Source organism: Lipotes vexillifer, unplaced genomic scaffold, assembly GCF_000442215.2.
Source record: "Lipotes vexillifer unplaced genomic scaffold, Lipotes_vexillifer_v1.1 scaffold474, whole genome shotgun sequence".
NCBI classification, from domain to species: domain Eukaryota; kingdom Metazoa; phylum Chordata; class Mammalia; order Artiodactyla; family Lipotidae; genus Lipotes; species Lipotes vexillifer.
This window is the reverse complement of record NW_006772385.1, coordinates 2,040,674-2,058,697: the sequence shown is the minus strand read 5'-3', so window position 1 is coordinate 2,058,697 and position 18,024 is coordinate 2,040,674. Positions and strand designations below refer to the sequence as shown.

Sequence of the window (18,024 nt, the reverse complement as noted above, 5' to 3'; positions counted from 1 at the left end):
AAAGTGGGCGCTAGGTTCCAAACACTGCCCGGAGGCTCACCGCCCCCCCCCCCAACTAATTCCGGGGGCACTACCCAGGACGGGAGAAGGGTGAAAGGAGCAGAGTGTACACTCGCACCGCTCTCGTTCTTCTGTGGGTGGTCAGTCCGGGCTGCAGGCCTTGCTGGGGGCTAGGGTAGGAGCGAAGTGGCGGCAAAAATCCCACCACCAGACGCCGCAAGAGGGATGTTCTGCGGGCAGTTTGCCTCTTTGGGCTATCTGTAGCTGTCTACTAGGCCAGGGGAGGGCGGTAGGACAAAAGAAAATCCGCTCCCTTCCTGGGAGTCAGCCCTGGGTCAGGTGCGGGAGCCGGCGCTGCAGCTGGCTCGGCGTTGTAGCTACGGATGCCACTAGGCTGGGGAGTCAGATTCTGGGAACGGGATCAGCCGTTAGAGCTAGCGATCCCAGCCGTTAGCTGGGCTCCGGGCAAGGGTCGTCAACACGTCCGGAGCAATCCCGAGTCCCGCATCCCACAATCCCCAGGCCAGCTGCGGCGCTGCTCCCCTGAGTGCAGACTGCCTGCGGCTCACCGGCTGAGAGCGCGGGCCGGGCGTCTTGACAGCTGCCCACGCGCCTGGGCGGGGCTCTAGCAGATTGCTTTAAAGATCTGCGCGGCCAGCCCCGCCCCTCGCGCGCTGCGATTGGCTCCAGCTGGGGCGGCGTTGGCCCGATAGAGGCAGGGAGGGCGTAGCTGCGCGCGTGAGGCCCGTGGCTCTCTGCGGTGCCCGCAGCTGGGGAGCCAGTGGCGGCCGAGCGCGGGTGGTTGGGCCTGCGGGGCCGGCGGGCACGCGCCTGCGCGGCCGCCGAGGTCCCTGGGGGAAGTAAGGGAGCTGCTGACGCCGGCCTGCACGCGCCTCCCGGCGGCTGGCGGCGCGCGCAAGGGTGGGGGTGGTGCGTGCGTGTGTGTGGTGTGCGTGCGTGTGTGTGGTGTGTGTGTGTGTGTGTGGAGCTCTGGCGCGGAGCGCCAGCCGCTAGTCCCCTGGTGCGAATCCCCCACCGTCCTCCACAGCCTCCCTCCGTCCCCCCCTCCTTCCCTTCCACCCTCCCGCGGCCCCACGGCCGCAAGCAGAGCGAGAGCCCGGGGAAGCAGGTGTGGGCAGCGGGCGGGGTCGCACGAGACAAAAGGGGCGCGGGGGTCAGCCCGCCATGGCCTCCCGGAGCCTGGGGGGCCTGGGCGGGAACCGCGGCGGGGGCGGCGGCGGAGGCAGGAAGAGCCTGAGCGCCCGCAACGCCGCGGTGGAGAGGAGGAACCTGATCACGGTGTGCAGGTACGGAGCGGCCCGCCGCTTGGGAGAGAAGAGGGGTGCTGCCGGCGCCGCGGGCTCAGGGTTGGGGCGAGCGCGAGCCCCTGGGGGTCCCGGAGATAACGGGCTGTAGCCCCGACCGCTACCGCGCCGGGCGTGTCCGCAGCGCAGAGCGTTCAGAGGGGGCCGGTCTGGGTACCGCCAAGGCCCCGGACTTTCCATCAATTTCACTGGTGGGAGCAGCTGAGGGTAGGGCTTGGGGCGGGGCTGGGGGAGGATTTGTTTCGAATGTGCAATCTAGTGCCTGAGTAAAAGAGGAGGGCAGGGGAAAAGAGCTCTTTCATTTAGTGCGCGTTAAGCTGTCGGGCAGCTTTTAGTAAAGTAATCGTTACTGTGATTGTTTACTGTGTTGCCTCAAAATCGGAGTGCGTTTTGTTTGTGTTTTGGCTTGTTTACATATATATTGTCCTTTCGTGCCACAAATATTAAGTGCCTACTACATGCTAACTGTGTGTGTGTGTGTGTGTGTGTGTGTGTGTGTCTCCGTCTCCGTCTGTGTCCTCTCCACTCTAAATTGCAGTGTTAGTGCTGTTTCTGCAGTTGAAAGCAAGAGTGGGACTGTCGAGGATACCTCGTCAGTGATTTATTTCAAGATCTGCCTTTCTTTAGTTGTTTTCTAACTGTAATTGTAGTATTCCCTTACTTTAGAAAATGTAGAAACATAAGAGGAGTAATGACTTTCAGCCAGCCCAGTATTCAGAAATGACTAACTTTTAACATGCTGACATTTTCTTTAAGTCTTGTTTCTGGGTATTAAAAAAAATTGAAGTCCTAAGCATTCATTCCTTAGGAACTTCTTTAAACCATTAAGCTGCTGTAAAATTAGGTTGTTCCATCAAACCCCTCTTCATCAGCTGTCGAAAATCCTGTAAGAATGAGAGAATGATGAGACCTTTTCCTCCTTTGCAATTTATATCTGTATTTTTTTCTTTTCCTTATGTAAATAATGTCTAGCATCTTAAGCAGAATATAGGTATTTATACTAGGGCTATATTCAATAACTTTCAAATATATATTCAAACTTTCAAAATAACAAGTGATTTTTTTGTTTTTTTTTTTCACCTTAGACTATTACAGCTGTTTGTCCATCTAGCAGGAAGACCTGCCTTACGTACTTATATGGCACTTGGAGTTATAAACAGTAAAATATTAATATGGAATCTGTTGAATTTACCATTTGTGCTGTCTAGCATGCAACCTTTGGAGGAAGATAGGTTGTATGAAATTTTTTTTACATCTAAGCAAATTTCTAAAAATTAGGTAAATAGAACAGTAAGCAAGGCTGATTTTCTTACCTTTACATATATTAAAAAGAATTATTTTTTAAAAAGAGGATGTTTTCAAGCAGACCCCAACATATACACTGATTCTTGGGGTGATGTATTTCATAAAGGCTCCATAAGTGTTAAGCTTCACAGGGCAGCGACCATGTCTGCTTTTTGCTCAGTTTTCTTTTTTCTTTCATTCTTCCTACCATAGCATCTGACACTCAGTAAATATTTATTGTATGAGTAAATCCAGTGGAGGGTAACAGTGTTTGTTTTGGGGAATTTTGTTTTGTAGTAGTGGCAGCTGAAGTGATTTTGAGTGTTTGCAGCGTGGTGTTAATTAACCAAATGTTTCAACCTAAAACTTTAAACACCTGGGCTGACATATATTGCTCTGAATCAGTGTGGCAATCTTTGGAATGGTGGATGTTGAAGATTTGGGGTAAAACACAGTAGATGGGAAGAGGTTTTATGCTCCACTCATTTTTTAAGACAGAATAAAAACAAATGAGAAAAAAAATCAGTGAAGAGTACTATTCCCTTTGCATCTCCATTTTTGTCACGGCATCAGAGGCAGTTCAAGAGAAGAAAGGGACTTGTACCTCAACCTTATTTAAGATACCTGTTATGTTTTAAGAAATTTCAGTCACATCACACTGATTGGTGTGGACTGTTGTCTGGGCTAGCTGTATTTTTGTTATGTTTATTTGCCTAATTCTTGTTCTCTACTCTGAAGTGAGTATAAGTGCTGACTTTGGTTACAGTTTACATGTAAATTTAGTATTGTAGCTAAAATAAATTTCAATTTCTGGCTTAGATTTCAACTTGTTTATTTTTTATGTGGATAATACTACAAACACTGTTCTTCACGTCCAGATAGTTGATGGTGCATATAAATTATTATCCTTGTGTAGTAATGGGATGTATTTGTTAGGCTTTGTCTAAAAGCCTTCTATTTTTTGGAAAAAAGTCACTGTAGGCCATTTGGATGTTTTGAGTATCCCCACGTAAATTCAGCAAAATGAGCAAATCAGTATTTATGCATTTCTGTCGGTTTTCACTTTCAGAGTTAACCAAACCCTGGGTATCTCACCCATGTCCCTTAATGAATTTATTTAAAAATTTTTATGTAGCAGATCAGACATGATTTGGTATTTAAGTTGGGAAGAAGCTGGTATAGTGGACATATAATTGAGTTCTAAGTTTACTTTGTCATTAATTGTGTGTCCTTTAATAAGCCCATTTTCTAGTTTTCTCATCTGTAAAATAAACTTGGACTAGATCATTGGTAATCTTCAATGACAGCCCTGAAACTAATAATAGTCTTCAAGCAGAATGAGTTTATATTTGGTTTTGAATTTCTCCAAACATGATCAGGGTAATGGTAGACATATGTTTAATGGTAGCTGGATGAGGCATGTGCATTTTTCTCTGTAAACAAAAACATTTTGAATTGTGCCTTCCGTATTGTGACTCACTGCTGATATTCTGGAAAAATGGAACAGTATAGAAAGCCAAACCAAACCAAAACAAACTCCCCCCACCCCCTGACTATCATTCTATCATATGTATTAATACTTATACAGTAATGATTTTCATTATCCCTTAAACAGTTTAGGCATACTGTAGTCTCAGTTTAGGTTTACAACCTTATTATGTAACTACACAATTTTTTCAGTTTAAAAACGCCTTATAGTAGAACACTATTATTACAGTTTAAACTTTGGAAGTGAGTTATTTTGTTAGGTGAGATAGTTAGGAATTGAATTTTGGTTCATTGTGATTGTGTATGTAATTATTTCATCAGTTGTATTTTTTCATGAACATTTATATATTATAGACTAAAAACACTTAGTACTTCTCTCAGCAGATAAGTACTCTTTTATCATATTTTTCACAGATTGTGGTGGAGAGAAAGTAGGTCATTTGAGATCTCTAAGTGTTCCACACTCAACTCCAAGATATTCATAGACTGACTTTAGTTCTGTGGACCAACTAGTATTTTCCCTGCATATTCTCTACCATTTAGAAAAATTAAATTGTTAAAGTCCTTCAGGATTTTTTTTTAACCTGCATTTTTCATCCATAGAAAATCAGGTACTACTCATTTTTTTCTATCATTTTTAAGCTTCATAGGTTATTGAAAAACGTACATATTCCTTTGATTTTAGTTCTGGTGACAAGGAGAATTAAAATATAAATTCTCTTTCTGTGGGTTAACATCAGTTTATGAAAAATAAATTATTGAGATAAACATTTAAATATACATGGATAAATATTTTAAAATAACATTTGTTAAATGTTTAAACCAGTTCTTTAAGAGAAACTCCCCACACAGTCATAAGTTTCCCGTCTTGTGCATGGAAAGGATTAATGAGAGATTGAAAGAGGTAGTATGATGAGCTAAGCACAGTGGAGACCAGTGATGATTTTCAAAATTAAAGTACTTTTAATATGTACATAGTTCTTAGTTTTCTATAGGTCAAGATATTATTTCATAACATGAATGTTAATTTAAATAACAGTAGCACCTCATTTTCTCAGTGTTTTTGGGAAATGAGGTGCTCGTATTTTTCATGTAACTGATGTTTGAGTTAAAATTCTCCTATCAACTGCAGTGCTTTACTCAGCATTTATTGTGGGGTGCAATCTTCCGTATAACTGAAGCTTGTAAATTAAATGTTCAGATTTAAACTACAATAAAGAATATTTTAAACATTTTGGATGAACTCCTTTTAAAAAAGGATTATGTAGGGAGTTCCCTGGTGGCACAGTGGGTGAGGCTCCGCGCTCCCAGTGCAGGGGGCCTGGGTTTGATCCCTGGTCAGGGAACTAGATCCCACATGCATGTCACAACTGAGAGTTCGCATGCCACAACTAAGGAGCCAGCGAACCGGACCGAAGGAGCCAGCCTACCACAACTAAGACCTGGAGCGACCAAATAAATAAATAAACATTAAAAATAAAAAGGATTATACATTTCCCTACCTTATTTAAAAAAATTCTACGTAGTATAATATAATCCTTATCAGTGACTTTACTCTGGATCTGTTTCCGTGTATATACCCTGTGTAGTGGTTGCCCTTGGAGACTCTTGAGGAACATAGAGCTGTTTGCTACATGGCCTCAGAAGATTGTGTGTTTGGAGTTCTTGGTCTGTTTTTGCATTTACTGTCTCCTCCTACCAAGTTAGCTGTTATTTCTTGCAACTCTGCCTGTTTCTACCAGCTTTTTTCTTTGTGCTTCTCATCCTGACTTGCTCATTATAATTGGTTGTGAACTAGGAAAACAGAGAAGTAAATTTGTTTATTTTTTTGTTGAAAAAAAAAAGTCACTGAGTCCTGAGTTCAGTGAGTGACCTTTAGCACTCTGAACTTCTTAACATTCTGGTTGCTGAATAATCGGAAAAAAATGATCTATTCCTATGCTTAAGCAGGGTGGAGGCATTGCAGATATGTGAAATATTACCAAGTATTATTGGTGGTATAATCCTCTAAATAACTTTAAATTCAGTGACTTACTTTCCTGGTTACTATTGATATTTGCTTGAGAATGCCCTTTTAAGACTGTTCATACCTTGCCTCTTGTGATTATATTTTTGGCTAAAGCTCTTTTAGTCATGCTTTATGTAGTAGAACTTTGGGTTGGGACTTTGAGCAACATTATCTGTACTGTATTGCTTTGGAGCAGGTTCAGTATCATTTCTAAAGATTCTTAGAGCCCTAGTAGTAGGTTTTCACAATGGAGGTAGGATGATCATCTTACCAGTCTGAGGTAGGCTTCTCAGCATTCACAGAAGGTCATTATCTCTTCCCCTAGCTTAACTGGGTTCATATTCAACTGACAACAGAGAACAGCTCTCCCCTACACATTTATTAGAGGGTATTATCTTAACTTCACTGCTGACTGATAAATGTCAGAAGTCAGGTGAGAGATATGATGTTGAGGGGGGAGATATGTGAAGTTTATCCACGGTTATATTCAGTCTTACAGGTTTATAAAATGTATCTCTGGATCAGTCCAGAGCATCAGAGAGCAGTTGAGTATGTAGACTGCATTGCTTTGCTCTCTCCTATCCCAGTTGCTTTTGCCCCTCTCGTGCATTGATAAGATTCCATCAGCCTACATTGAGGGTCAGCAGAAGAAGCAATTACAGAGGATGTTCTTGAAATTGTTGTCAAGAACATTGTTTATTATGTCAAAAAGTACCTTTTGTGAAGATTTTTATGAGAAATATCTGTCTTTTTTTAGTGCCAAAAATTGTAGCTTTAGGCAGTTGATTTATTTATGTCAACTAGACATGAATGTATAACTGACTTCTCTTTTTCTCATACAGCTATTAGAAGTCTTAGTGTTAAATCTGTGGCCAACCTCTAAAACACATGTGCAGCGTCATAGTGATGTATCAGTATTTAGTCTCATTTCTAGCTACAGTTGTTCTATATGCATATGTCAATTTTTATTGACTTATTTGCATATAGAAAAGTATACACAGCATAGGTGTATAATGAATTGTTTTTGCAAAGAGAACACAATATTGTAACCAGCACCCAGGTCAAGAAAAAGTGCATTACCCAGAGGAAGTGAAATCATTATGTCAGAAAGGTATCTGCGCCCTCATGTTCATTGCAGCATTATTTCCAGTAGTCAAGACATGAAGCACCCTAAGTGTCCCTTGATTGATGAATGGATAAAGATGTGGTACATAGATACACAATGGAATATTACTCAGCCATAAAAAGAGGGAAATCCTGCCATTTGCCACAGCACAGATAGACCTTGAGGGCGGTATGCTAAGTGAAGTAAGTCAGAGAAAGACAAATACTGTATGATCTCACTTATATGTGGAATCTTAAAAAAATCATACTCGTAGATACAGAGAACAGGTTGGTGGTTGCAAGAGGCAGGGGGTGGAAGGTTAACAGAAGGGTGAAGGTGGTCAAAAGGTACAAACTTCCAGTTTTAAGATAAATGAGTTATGGGAATGTAATAATAATAATAAGAGTATTACCCAAATCCCCAGAAACCTCTTCCTTGCCTTCTTTCATACTACCCCTATGAAGGGTAACCATTCTCCTAGCTCTCAACACAGTTGTTTAGTTTTGCCTTTTTCTGAATTTGTTGGGTCTTTGTCGCTGCATGCGGGCTTTCTCTAGTTGCGGCGAGCGGGAGCTACTCATTGTTGCCTTGCGCGGGCTTCTCATTGCGGTGGCTTCTCTTGTTGCGGAGCACGGGCTCTAGGCGCGCGGGCTTCAGTAGTTGTGGCTTGCGGGCTCTAGAGAGCAGGCTTAGTAGTTGTGGAGCACGGGCTTAGTTGCTCTGTGGCATGTGGGATCTTCCCCCACCAGGGATCAAACCTGTGTCCCCTGTATTGGCAGGCGGATTCTTAACCACTGTGCCACCAGCGAAGTCCATGTACCTTTTTCTATTTAGCTTATTTTGCTCAACATTATGTTTGTGAGAGTCACCCTTTTTGTTGCACGTACCTGTAGTTTGTTAATTTTCATTGCTGTATCTTTTTCCATTGTATGAATATACCGCAGTTTATCCATTCAGCCTAATGGACATTCGAGTTGTTTTCACTTTTTTTTTTTTTTTTTTTTTTTTTTTTGCGGTACGCGGGCCTCTCACTGCCGCGGCCTCTTCCGCCACGGAGCACAGGCTCCAAACGCACAGGCCCAGCGGCCACGGCCCACGGGCCCAGCCGCTCCGCGGCACGCAGGATCCTCCCAGACCGGGGCACGAACCCGCGGCCTCCGCATCGGCAGGCAGACTCCCAACCACTGCGTCACCAGGGAAGCCCTATTTTCACTTTTTGACTATTACTAATTGAATATTCATGAATATGTATTTTGGTGAATATATGTATGTATTTCTGTCAGATATATACTTATGAGTGGAGTTCCTGGGTTAGTTGGCATGCATATGTTCAGCTTCAGTGGATATAACAGTTTTCCAAAGGCGTGGTACCAGTCTGCATAGTAGTGAGCAGTGTATAGTTGACCCTTGAACAACGCAGGGGTTAGGGGTGCTGACCCTCAGCGCAGTCAAAAATCTGCATATAACTTTACAGTGGGCCCTTTGTATCGGTAGTTCTGCATTCTCAGATTCTACCAACCGCTGATTGTGTAGTGCTGTATTGTTTGAAAAAAAATCTGTGTAAAAGTGGACCTGTGCAGTTCAAACCCTTGTTGCTCAACGGTCAACTGTATAAGAATTCCAGTTGCTCTACATGCTCACCAACACTTGAAATTTTTGTATTTTCCTGATGTCTATTGAAGTTAAGCACCTTTCCATAAGTCTGTTGGCCATTTGGAGAGTCTCTTTTGTGAAGTGCCAGTTCAAGTCGTTTATCATCTGGAATATCTGACTTTTTGTTTGTCTGATGTGTAACTCTTTGTACGTTCTATGTGGGTCTTTTGCTGGATATATTTAAGGCAAGCATCTTTTCCCATTTGGTGGCTTGATTTTTCATTCTCTTTGTAGTGTGTTTTTATGAATAGAAGTTCCTAATTGTAAAGTAGTCCATAACTTTCCTTCATGGGTTGCTTATTGTGACCTGAAATTGTCAGTAATGCAAATATTATTCTGTTTTCTTCTAAAAGATTTATTGTTTTGCTTTTTTACATTTATATCAACAATCTACCCGTACTTGATTTAAGTATTTACCTTAGGAAAATCAGTTTGATCTGTTACCATTTATTAAAAAGACCATGCTTTCCCCACTACACTCAAGTGTCACATTTATCGGAAGTCAGGTGACTGGATCGTTTGTCTGCTTCTGGACTCCCTCTTGTGTTCCATTAGTCTGTTTGTCTGTCCTTGAGCTAATATCATACTGGATTAATAACTATAACTTTATAATATGTCTTGATGTTTGGTAATGTAAGTTCTTCAGCTTTGTTGTTCAATATTGTCTGTTCTTGGGCTTTGCAAACTAGATTTTAGAATCAGCTTGTTAATTTCCATTTAAAAATCTGCTGGTTTTTTATTAAGATTGCACTTAATCTATAAATCAGTTTTTGGAATTGTCATTTTTATGAGACTTAAATGCAATCCATGAATATACTATATCCACCCCTTCATGTATTTAACTATTCTGAAATTTTTCTCAAAGATGTTTTGTAGTTTTGAACGTATAGATATTATATCTCTTTTTAGATTTGTCCTTCCATATTTGATATGTCTGTATTATTATAATAGATCGTTTAAAAACTTTTTCGGACTTCCCTGGTGGCGCCACGGTTAAGAATCCACCTGCCAATGCAGGGCACGTGGGTTTGATCCCTGGTCCGGGAAGATCCCACATGCTGCGGAGCAACTAAGCCTGTGTGCCAAAACTACTGAGTCTGCACTCTAGAGCCTGCGTGCCTAGAGCCCTTGCTCTGCAACAAGAGAAGCCACCACAATGAGAAGCCTGTGCACCCCAACGAAGGGTAGCCTCCGCTTGCCGCAACTAGAGAAAAGCCCCTGCGCAGCAACGAAGACCCATCGCAGCCAAAAATACATAAATAAATTTATTAAAAAAACAACAACATTTTCTTTCTTTTTTGCTGATATATAGACATGGAATTTACCTTTTAAAACATTGGTCTTGTAATCTAGCAATTCTACCAGATTTACTTATTAAATCTAATAGATTTTCTGCAGTTTTTTGTTTGTTTATTTGCTTTAGCATTTTGAGTACATTGTCATGTCTTGTGCCTGTTTTATTTCTTCCCTTTTTAAACTTTATGTCTTTTCTTTTTTGTCTTACTGCACTGGCTAGGACCACGGTATTACAGAAAGTATTAATAGTTTTACCTTTAAGTAGGATGTTCGCAGTAGGTTTTTTTTAGTTCCCTTCTACTTGTAGATTGCTGAGAATTTTTATTGTAAGTGGATACTGAATACTCTCTTAACAAATATTTTTTCTGTCTATCAAGATGAACGTATGATTTCTCTCCTTTTTTCTTTTTATGTAGTGAATTACATTGACTTTTTAAATGCTAAACTACCCTGGAATAAAAAAACTGGGTTGTGCTGTAGTATCTTTTTTACATATCTTTACATTCAATGAGTTGATATTTTATTTGGGATTTTTGCATATTTGTTCATGAAAGTGATTGGTCTGTGATTGTTCTTTCTTATAGTATCCTTGTCTCGGTTTGTCGTTAAAATTATCTGACCTTACAAAACAAGTTGGGAAATGTTCTTTTGTGTTCTGTAGAAGAATTTGTGTAAGATTAATATTATTTCTTTCTTAAACTTTTGGAAGAATTCACCAGGGGAGAAATCTGAACTGCAAATTGTCTTTGTGGGAAGTCGTTTAGTAACAGATTCAATTTATTTAATAGATACTGAACAATTGAGATTTCCTATTTCTTCTTTTATCAGTTTCAGCGAGTTGTTCAAGGAATACACCGATTTCATGTATGTTATCAAATTTAAACTTAAAACTTTTCTAAATATCCTCTTAATATCTTTCTATTGTTTAAAAATCTGTAGTCATTTTCCATTTTTCTCTCCTGATATTGGTAATCTCTGTTTTTCCCATGTTTTTTTTTCTTAGTAGGAGTATATAAATTTTATTAATATCTTCAGAGAACCAGCCTTTGGCTTTGTTAATTTCCTCTGTTGTATATTTGTTTCTTAATTTATTGATTTCTCTTCCCGTCTTTATTTCCTTCCTTCCACTTTTTTTAAAGTTCATTTTCTTTTTCTAATTTCTTGAGATGGGGGTTTAAATCATTGTTTTTCAGCCTTTCATCTTTCCGCTCTATGCATTTTAAGACTGCACATTCCCTTGTTTGACGTTGCTTTGAGATAGCAAACAAAAATTTGAAATTTGTTTCTTCACTATTCATTAGTTTAAAATGTTTTCTACTTTCTGTTGGGATTTCTTTTTTGACTCATGGGTTATTTTAAAAGATATTGTTTAATTTTCAGACAGCTGAGGATTTTGTATTTTTAGTTATTGAATTCTAACTTAATTCCACTGTGCAGAGAATATTCTAAAAGATTTTAAAGTTTTGAGTTTTTATTTATGATTTTATGATGCAACATATGGTTAATTTTGATAAATATTTTATATGCATTTGAAAAGAATATAAACAGCCCTCTGTATCCACCGGTTCCACATCCACCTATGTGGAGGTCCAACTTTAAGGGACTTGAGCATCTGTGGATTTTGGTATTCTCAGGGGTCCTAGAACCAATTCCCCACACATATCAAGGGATGACTGTATGCTGTCATTGTTGATTGCATGAATGCCGATTAGATCTAGTATGTTAATTGTGTTTATATCTTCTGTATCCTTACTAGTTTTTTGTGTGCTTAGCCTGATATTAAGAGAGATGTGTTAAAGTCTATCTCTATGAGTGTAGATTTGTCTTTTTCTCCTCTTAGTTCTGTCATATTTTTAAAATTTTATTTTATTATTGTTATTATTTTTCTTTGGCTGTGTTGGGTCTTCGTTGTGGCATGCGGGTTTCTTTCTAGTTGTGGCATACGGTTTTTCACTCTTCAGTTGTGGCGCATGGGCTCCAGGGCGCATGGGCTCTGTAATTTGTGGCATGTGAGCTCTCTCGTTGAAGTGCATGAGCTCAGTAGTTGTGGTGCGTGGGCTTAGTTGCCCCGCGGCATGTGGGATCTTAGTTCCCCACCAGGGATGGAACCTGGGTCCCCTGCGATGGAAGGTGGATTCTTTGCCACTGGACCACCAGGGAAGTCCCTGTCATTTTTTTGTTGTTGTAAGTATTTTGTTGCTCGATTACTAGGTGGGTGCAGATTTAGAATTGTGATCTCTTCCTAGTGATTTCATTCCTTTGCTATCATGAAACATCCTTCTTTATCTCTAATACTGTTCCTACCTTAAAGTCTATTTTTTTCCTGCTATTAACGTAGTTAAAACAGCTTTCTTGTAGTTAGCATTTGTATGATGTACTTTTTCCATTCCTTTTTTCCCCCTTAATATTTATTTATTTATTTAGGCTGCGCCAGGTCTGTGTTGCAGCATGTTTAGTTGCAGTATACGGGATCTTTTAGTTGTGGCATGCGCACTTCTTAGATTGCGACGTGCATTCAGGATCTAGTTCCCAACCAGGGATTCAACCTGGGCCCCTTGCATTGGGAGTGTGGAGTTTTACCTACCGGACCACCAGGGAAGTCTCTACTTTTTCCATTCCTAAATTTCAGTATTTCTGGGTCCTTAAATTTAAAGTGTCTCTTGTAGGCAGGATAGAACTGAACTTTGCATTTTATCTAGTGTTTTATTTAGAGTATTTAGCCCATCTCTATTTAATGTTATTACATTTGGGTTTATGGCTACCATTTTACTATTTATGTTCACGTTTTCCCTCTTCTTGTTTTCTTATATATCAGTATTTTTAATTATTTCATTTATTCCATATAGAGTTTTTCTCTCTATGAACTTGTTGGTCATATTTTCTTTTCTGTTTTCTATACAGTTGACCCTTGAACAATGTTGGGGTTGGGATGCTGATCCTCCACAAGTCAAAAGTCCACGTGTAACTTTGCAGTCAGACCTCCATACCTGTGATTCTGCATCCACAGATTGACCCAACCGTGGATCATATACTACTGTAGTATGTATTTATGGGAAATAAATGGTCCATGTGTAAGTGGACCTCTGCAGTTCAAACCTGTGTTGTTCAAGGTTCAACTGTTCATATATTTGGTTTCTATCCTTTGGGCAGTTACCCTTGATTTATTACATATAATGCAAATTTAAATTTTATTGCCTCTCCAGTAGTGTTAGAACCATTTATCCCCCCTCATCCTAAAACATACTTTTAAATAAATATGGCTCTCATTATGCTGTAATCTAATTATCTTTTTGTCTCCTATTAGATTGTGCATTTCTCAAGTCCAGGAATCATAGTTTATTCAGCATCTGTTTTATTCCCAGCATCTAGTATGTAGTGGGCATGTTTATCAAATGAGGTAATTCTTCCTAACTAGTGAAGAATAATAGCAGTGGACATTTCCAAAATAAGGTTGAAGGTGAATTAAAGAACCATCCTCACTTATTTTTAAACAGTCACCCTAATGACTAATCTCTAATGATAGTAGAGTTTTAAACATCTAATAGCTTTAGACTCACAGATATAGAGAACAAACTAGTGGTTACCAGTGGGGAGAGAGAAGGGAGGAGGAGGGGCAGTATAAGGGCAGGGGATTAAGAGGTATAAACTCTTTGGTATAAAATAATCTATAAGGATATATTACACAACACAGGGGAGATAGCAAATATTTTATAATAATTATAAATAGAATATAACCTTTAAAAACTGAAAACAAATAAAAAGCTTTCAAATTAAAAAAAATCTAATAACTTCAGTAGTAGAATTGTCTATCTAGTTACTAGATAGCTTTGCTTACCTATGTTAAAATATATTACTTGAATATTTTCACTTGTCATTGAGTAAAGAAGAATTGGATTCCAAAGGGATATGTGATCCAAGTGTACAGTGAAAGTATTCTTTATTAAAATGATTTTAATTGGGAGTTATTTCATATAAGAAGTCAAATGAGTTATTTTAAGATGGGAGATTTTCTTGGTTTGAATACTTTTTAATTTTAAATAAATTTTTTTAAATTGTCCTTTTTTCTGAAGATAATGCTTCAACGTTATTTTTCATGTTGTGCAGTCTTGCTCTCATCAGTCTGCTTATATAGCCAGTACAAGATGTTAATAATGTACTATCTCAGCCTTAAGGTACCTAGATTAACAATTCTGTTTTGAAAGAAATTTTGACAGTAGAGGTGGGGAAAATATTTTAAAATATACTTCTCTCTCTCTCTTTTTTTGATTTTTACATTGAGCAGAAGTTTAAAAAATGGTAAACACTGCCAAAATAGTCTTTTGAGTTTCACGGTATATATTCCAGATGGTTGGAACTTTTTTATTCTGTGTTTCACTAAAACTTTATTTACAGAAACAGGCAACTGGTTGGTTTTGGCCTGTGGACAATAGTCTAAAGACTGCTGCTAAATGGATCTATGAAAAGTTTTTTTTTCTCCTTACCAAGGAATTTAAATTATAGAAAAAAACAAAGGGGAAAATACACATGATGGTTGGGAGTTCTTAACTTGCATAAAACTTGAAAAAAGAAGGGAAATTGCTGATTCAAAAAGATTTGGGGAGTTTCTTTTTTTTAAATTTTAATTTAATTTTATTTTAATAAAGCTGGTTCTTATTAGTTATCCATTTTATACATATCAGTGTATACATGTCAATCCCAATCTCCCAATTCATCCAACCACCACCACCACCCCCACTGCCACTTTCCCCCCCTTGGTGTCCATACATTTGTTCTCTACGTCTGTGTCTCAATTTCTGCCCTACAAACCGGTTCATCTGTACCATTTTTCTAGGTTCCACATATATGCGTTAATATACGATATTTGTTTTTCTCTTTCTGACTTACTTCACTCTGTATGACAGTCTCTAGATCCATCCACAACTGTACAAATTACCCAATTTCCTTCCTTTTTATAGCTGAGTAATATTCCATTGTGTATATGTACCACATCTTCTTTATCCATTTGTCTACCAATGGGCATTTAGGTTGCTTCCATGACCTGGCTATTGTAAATAGTGCTGCAGTGAACATTGGGGTGCATGTGTCTTTTTGAATTATGGTTTTCTCTGGGTATATGCCCAGTAGTGGGATTGCAGGGTCATACGGCAATTCTATCTGTAGTTTTTTAAGGAACCTCCATACTGTTCTCCATAGTGGCTGTATCAATTTACATTCCCACCAATAGTACAAGAGGGTTCCCTTTTCTCCACACCCTCTCCAGCATTTGTTGTTTGTAGATTTTCTGATGATGCCCATTGTGACTGGTGTGAGGTGATACTTCATTATAGTTTGATTTGTGTTTCTCTAATAATTAGTGATGTTGAGCAGCTTTTCATGTGTTTCCTGGCCATCTGTATGTCTTCTTTGGAGAAATGTCTATTTAGGTCTTCTGCCCATTTTTTGATTGGGTTGTTTGTTTTTTTTAATATTGAGCTGCATGAGCTATTTATATATTTTGGAGATTAATCCTTTGTCCGTTGATTTGTTTGCACATATTTTCTCCCATTCTGAGGGTTGTCTTTTCACCTTGTTTGTAGTTTGCTTTCCAAAAGCTTTTAAGTTTCATTAGGTCCCATTTGTTTATTTTTGTTTTTATTTCCATTACTCTAGGAGGTGAATCAAAAAAGATCTAGCTGTGATTTATATCATAGAGTGTTCTGCCATGTTTTCCTCTAGGAGTTTTATAGTGTCCAGTCTTACATTTAGGTCTCTAATCTATTTTGAGTTTTATTTTTGTGTATGGTATTAGGGAGTGTTCTAATTTCATTCTTTTACATATAGCTGTCCAGTTTTGCCAGCACCACTTATTGAAGAGGCTGTCTTTTCTCCATTGTATATCCTTGCCTCCTTTGTCATAGATTAGTTGACCCTAAGTGCGTGGGTTTATCTCTGGGCTTTCTGTCCTGTTCCATTGATCTATATTTCTCTTTTTGTGTCAGTACCATATTGTCTTGATTACTGTAGCTTTGTAGCATAGTCTGAAGTCAGGGATACTGATTCCTCCAGCTCTGTTTCTTTCCCTCAAGACTTCTTTGGCTATTGGGGTCTTTTGTGTCTCCATACAAATTTTAAGATTTTTTGTTCTAGTTATGTAAAAAATGCCATTGGTAATTTGATAGGGATTGCATTGAATCTGTAGATTGCTTTGGGTAGTACAGTCATTTTCACAATATTGATTCTTCCAATCCAAGAACATGGTATATCTCTCCATCTGTTTGCATCATATTTAATTTCTTTCCTCAGTGTCTTATAGTTTTCTGCATACAGGTCTTTTGTCTCCCTAGGTAGGTTTATTCCTAGGTATTTACTCTTTTTGTTGCAATGGTAAATGGGAGTGTTTCCTTAAGTTCTTTTCAGATTTTTCATCATTAATGTATAGGAATGCAAGAGATTTCTGTGCATTAAGAAACAGAAACAGAAAATATGAACTGAAACTTTACCAAATTCATCGATTAGCTCTAGTAGTTTTCTGGTGGCATCTTTAGGATTCTCTGTGTATAGTATCATGTCATCTGCAAACAGTGACAGTTTTGCTTTTTCTTTTCCAATTTGTATTCTTTTATTTCTTTTTCTTCTCTGCCGTGGCTAGGACGTCTAAAAATAATAGTGGCGTGAGTGGACATCCTTGTCTTGTTGCTGATCTTAGAGGAAATGCTTTCAGTTTTTCACCATTGAGAATGATGTTTGCTGTGGGTTTGTCTTATATGACCTTCATTATGTTGAGGTAAGTTCCCTCTCTGCCCACTTTCTGGAGAGTTTTTATCATAAATGGGTGATGAATTTTGTCAAAAGCTTTTTCTGCATCTATTGAGATGATCATATGGTTTTTATCCTTCAATTTGTTAATATGGTGTATCACATTGATTGATTTGAGTATATTGAAGAATCCTTGCATCCCTGGGATAAATCCCACTTGGTCATGGTGTATGATCCTTTTAATGTGTTGTTGGTTTCTGTTTGCTAGTATTTTGTTGAGGAATTTTACATCTATATTCATCAGTGATATTGGTCTGTAATTTTCTTTTTTTGTAGTATCTTTGCCTGGTTTTGGTATCAGGGTGATGGTGGGCTCATAGAATGAGTTTGGGAGTGTTCCTTCCTCTGCAATTTTTTGGAAGAGTTTGAGAAGGATGGGTGTTAGCTCTTCTCTAAATGTTTGATAGAATTCACCTGTGAAGCCATCTGGTCCTGGGATTTTGTTTGTTGGAAGATTTTTAATCACAGTTTCAATTTCATTACTTGTGATTGTTCATATTTTCTGTTTCTTCCTGGTTCAGTCTTGGAAGTTTATACCTTTCTAAGAATTTGTCCATTTCTTCCAGGTTGTCCATTTTATTGGCATATAGTTGCTTTTAGTAGTCTCTTAGGATGCTTTGTATTTCTGTGGTGTCTGTTGTAACTTCTCCTTTTTCATTTCTAATTTTATTGTTTTGAGTCCTCTCCCTCTTTTTCTTGATGAGTCTGGCTAATGGTTTATAAAGTTTGTTTATCTTATCAAAGAACCAGCTTTTAGTTTTATTGATCTTCGCTGTTGTTTTCTTTGTTTCTATTTTATTTCTGCTCTGATCGGTTTCATTTGTTCTTCTTTCTCTATCTGGTTCCTTTAGGTGTAAGGTTAGATTGTTTATTTGAGATGTTTCTTGAGGTAGGCTTGTATTGCTCTAAACTTCTCTCTTAGAACTGCTTTTGCTGTTCTGTTTTGGATCATCGTGTTTTTGTTGTAATTTGTCTCTAGGTTTTTTTTTTTTTTTTTAATTAATTTATTTATATTTATTTTTGGCTGGGTTGGGTCTTCATTTCTGTGCAAGGGCTTTCTCCAGTTGTGG

General features: G+C 38.8%; 1 protein-coding gene across 4 annotated transcripts in view; it reads left to right on the top strand.

Moving 5' to 3' along the window:
- The first annotated feature begins 769 nt into the window (after nt 1–769).
- Nucleotides 770–18,024, top strand: part of RUNDC3B (RUN domain containing 3B) — a 150,294-nt gene continuing 133,039 nt past the window's right edge. The window contains exon 1 of one of the 4 annotated variants that reach the window (XM_007447464.1): nt 770–1,307. In XM_007447464.1, coding sequence (XP_007447526.1) covers nt 1,186–1,307 — 122 coding nt within the window. In that variant the 5' untranslated portion in view covers nt 770–1,185. The remainder of the gene's footprint in view (nt 1,308–18,024) is intronic. The other 3 variants (XM_007447467.1, XM_007447465.1, XM_007447466.1) reach the window with 3 other exon arrangements.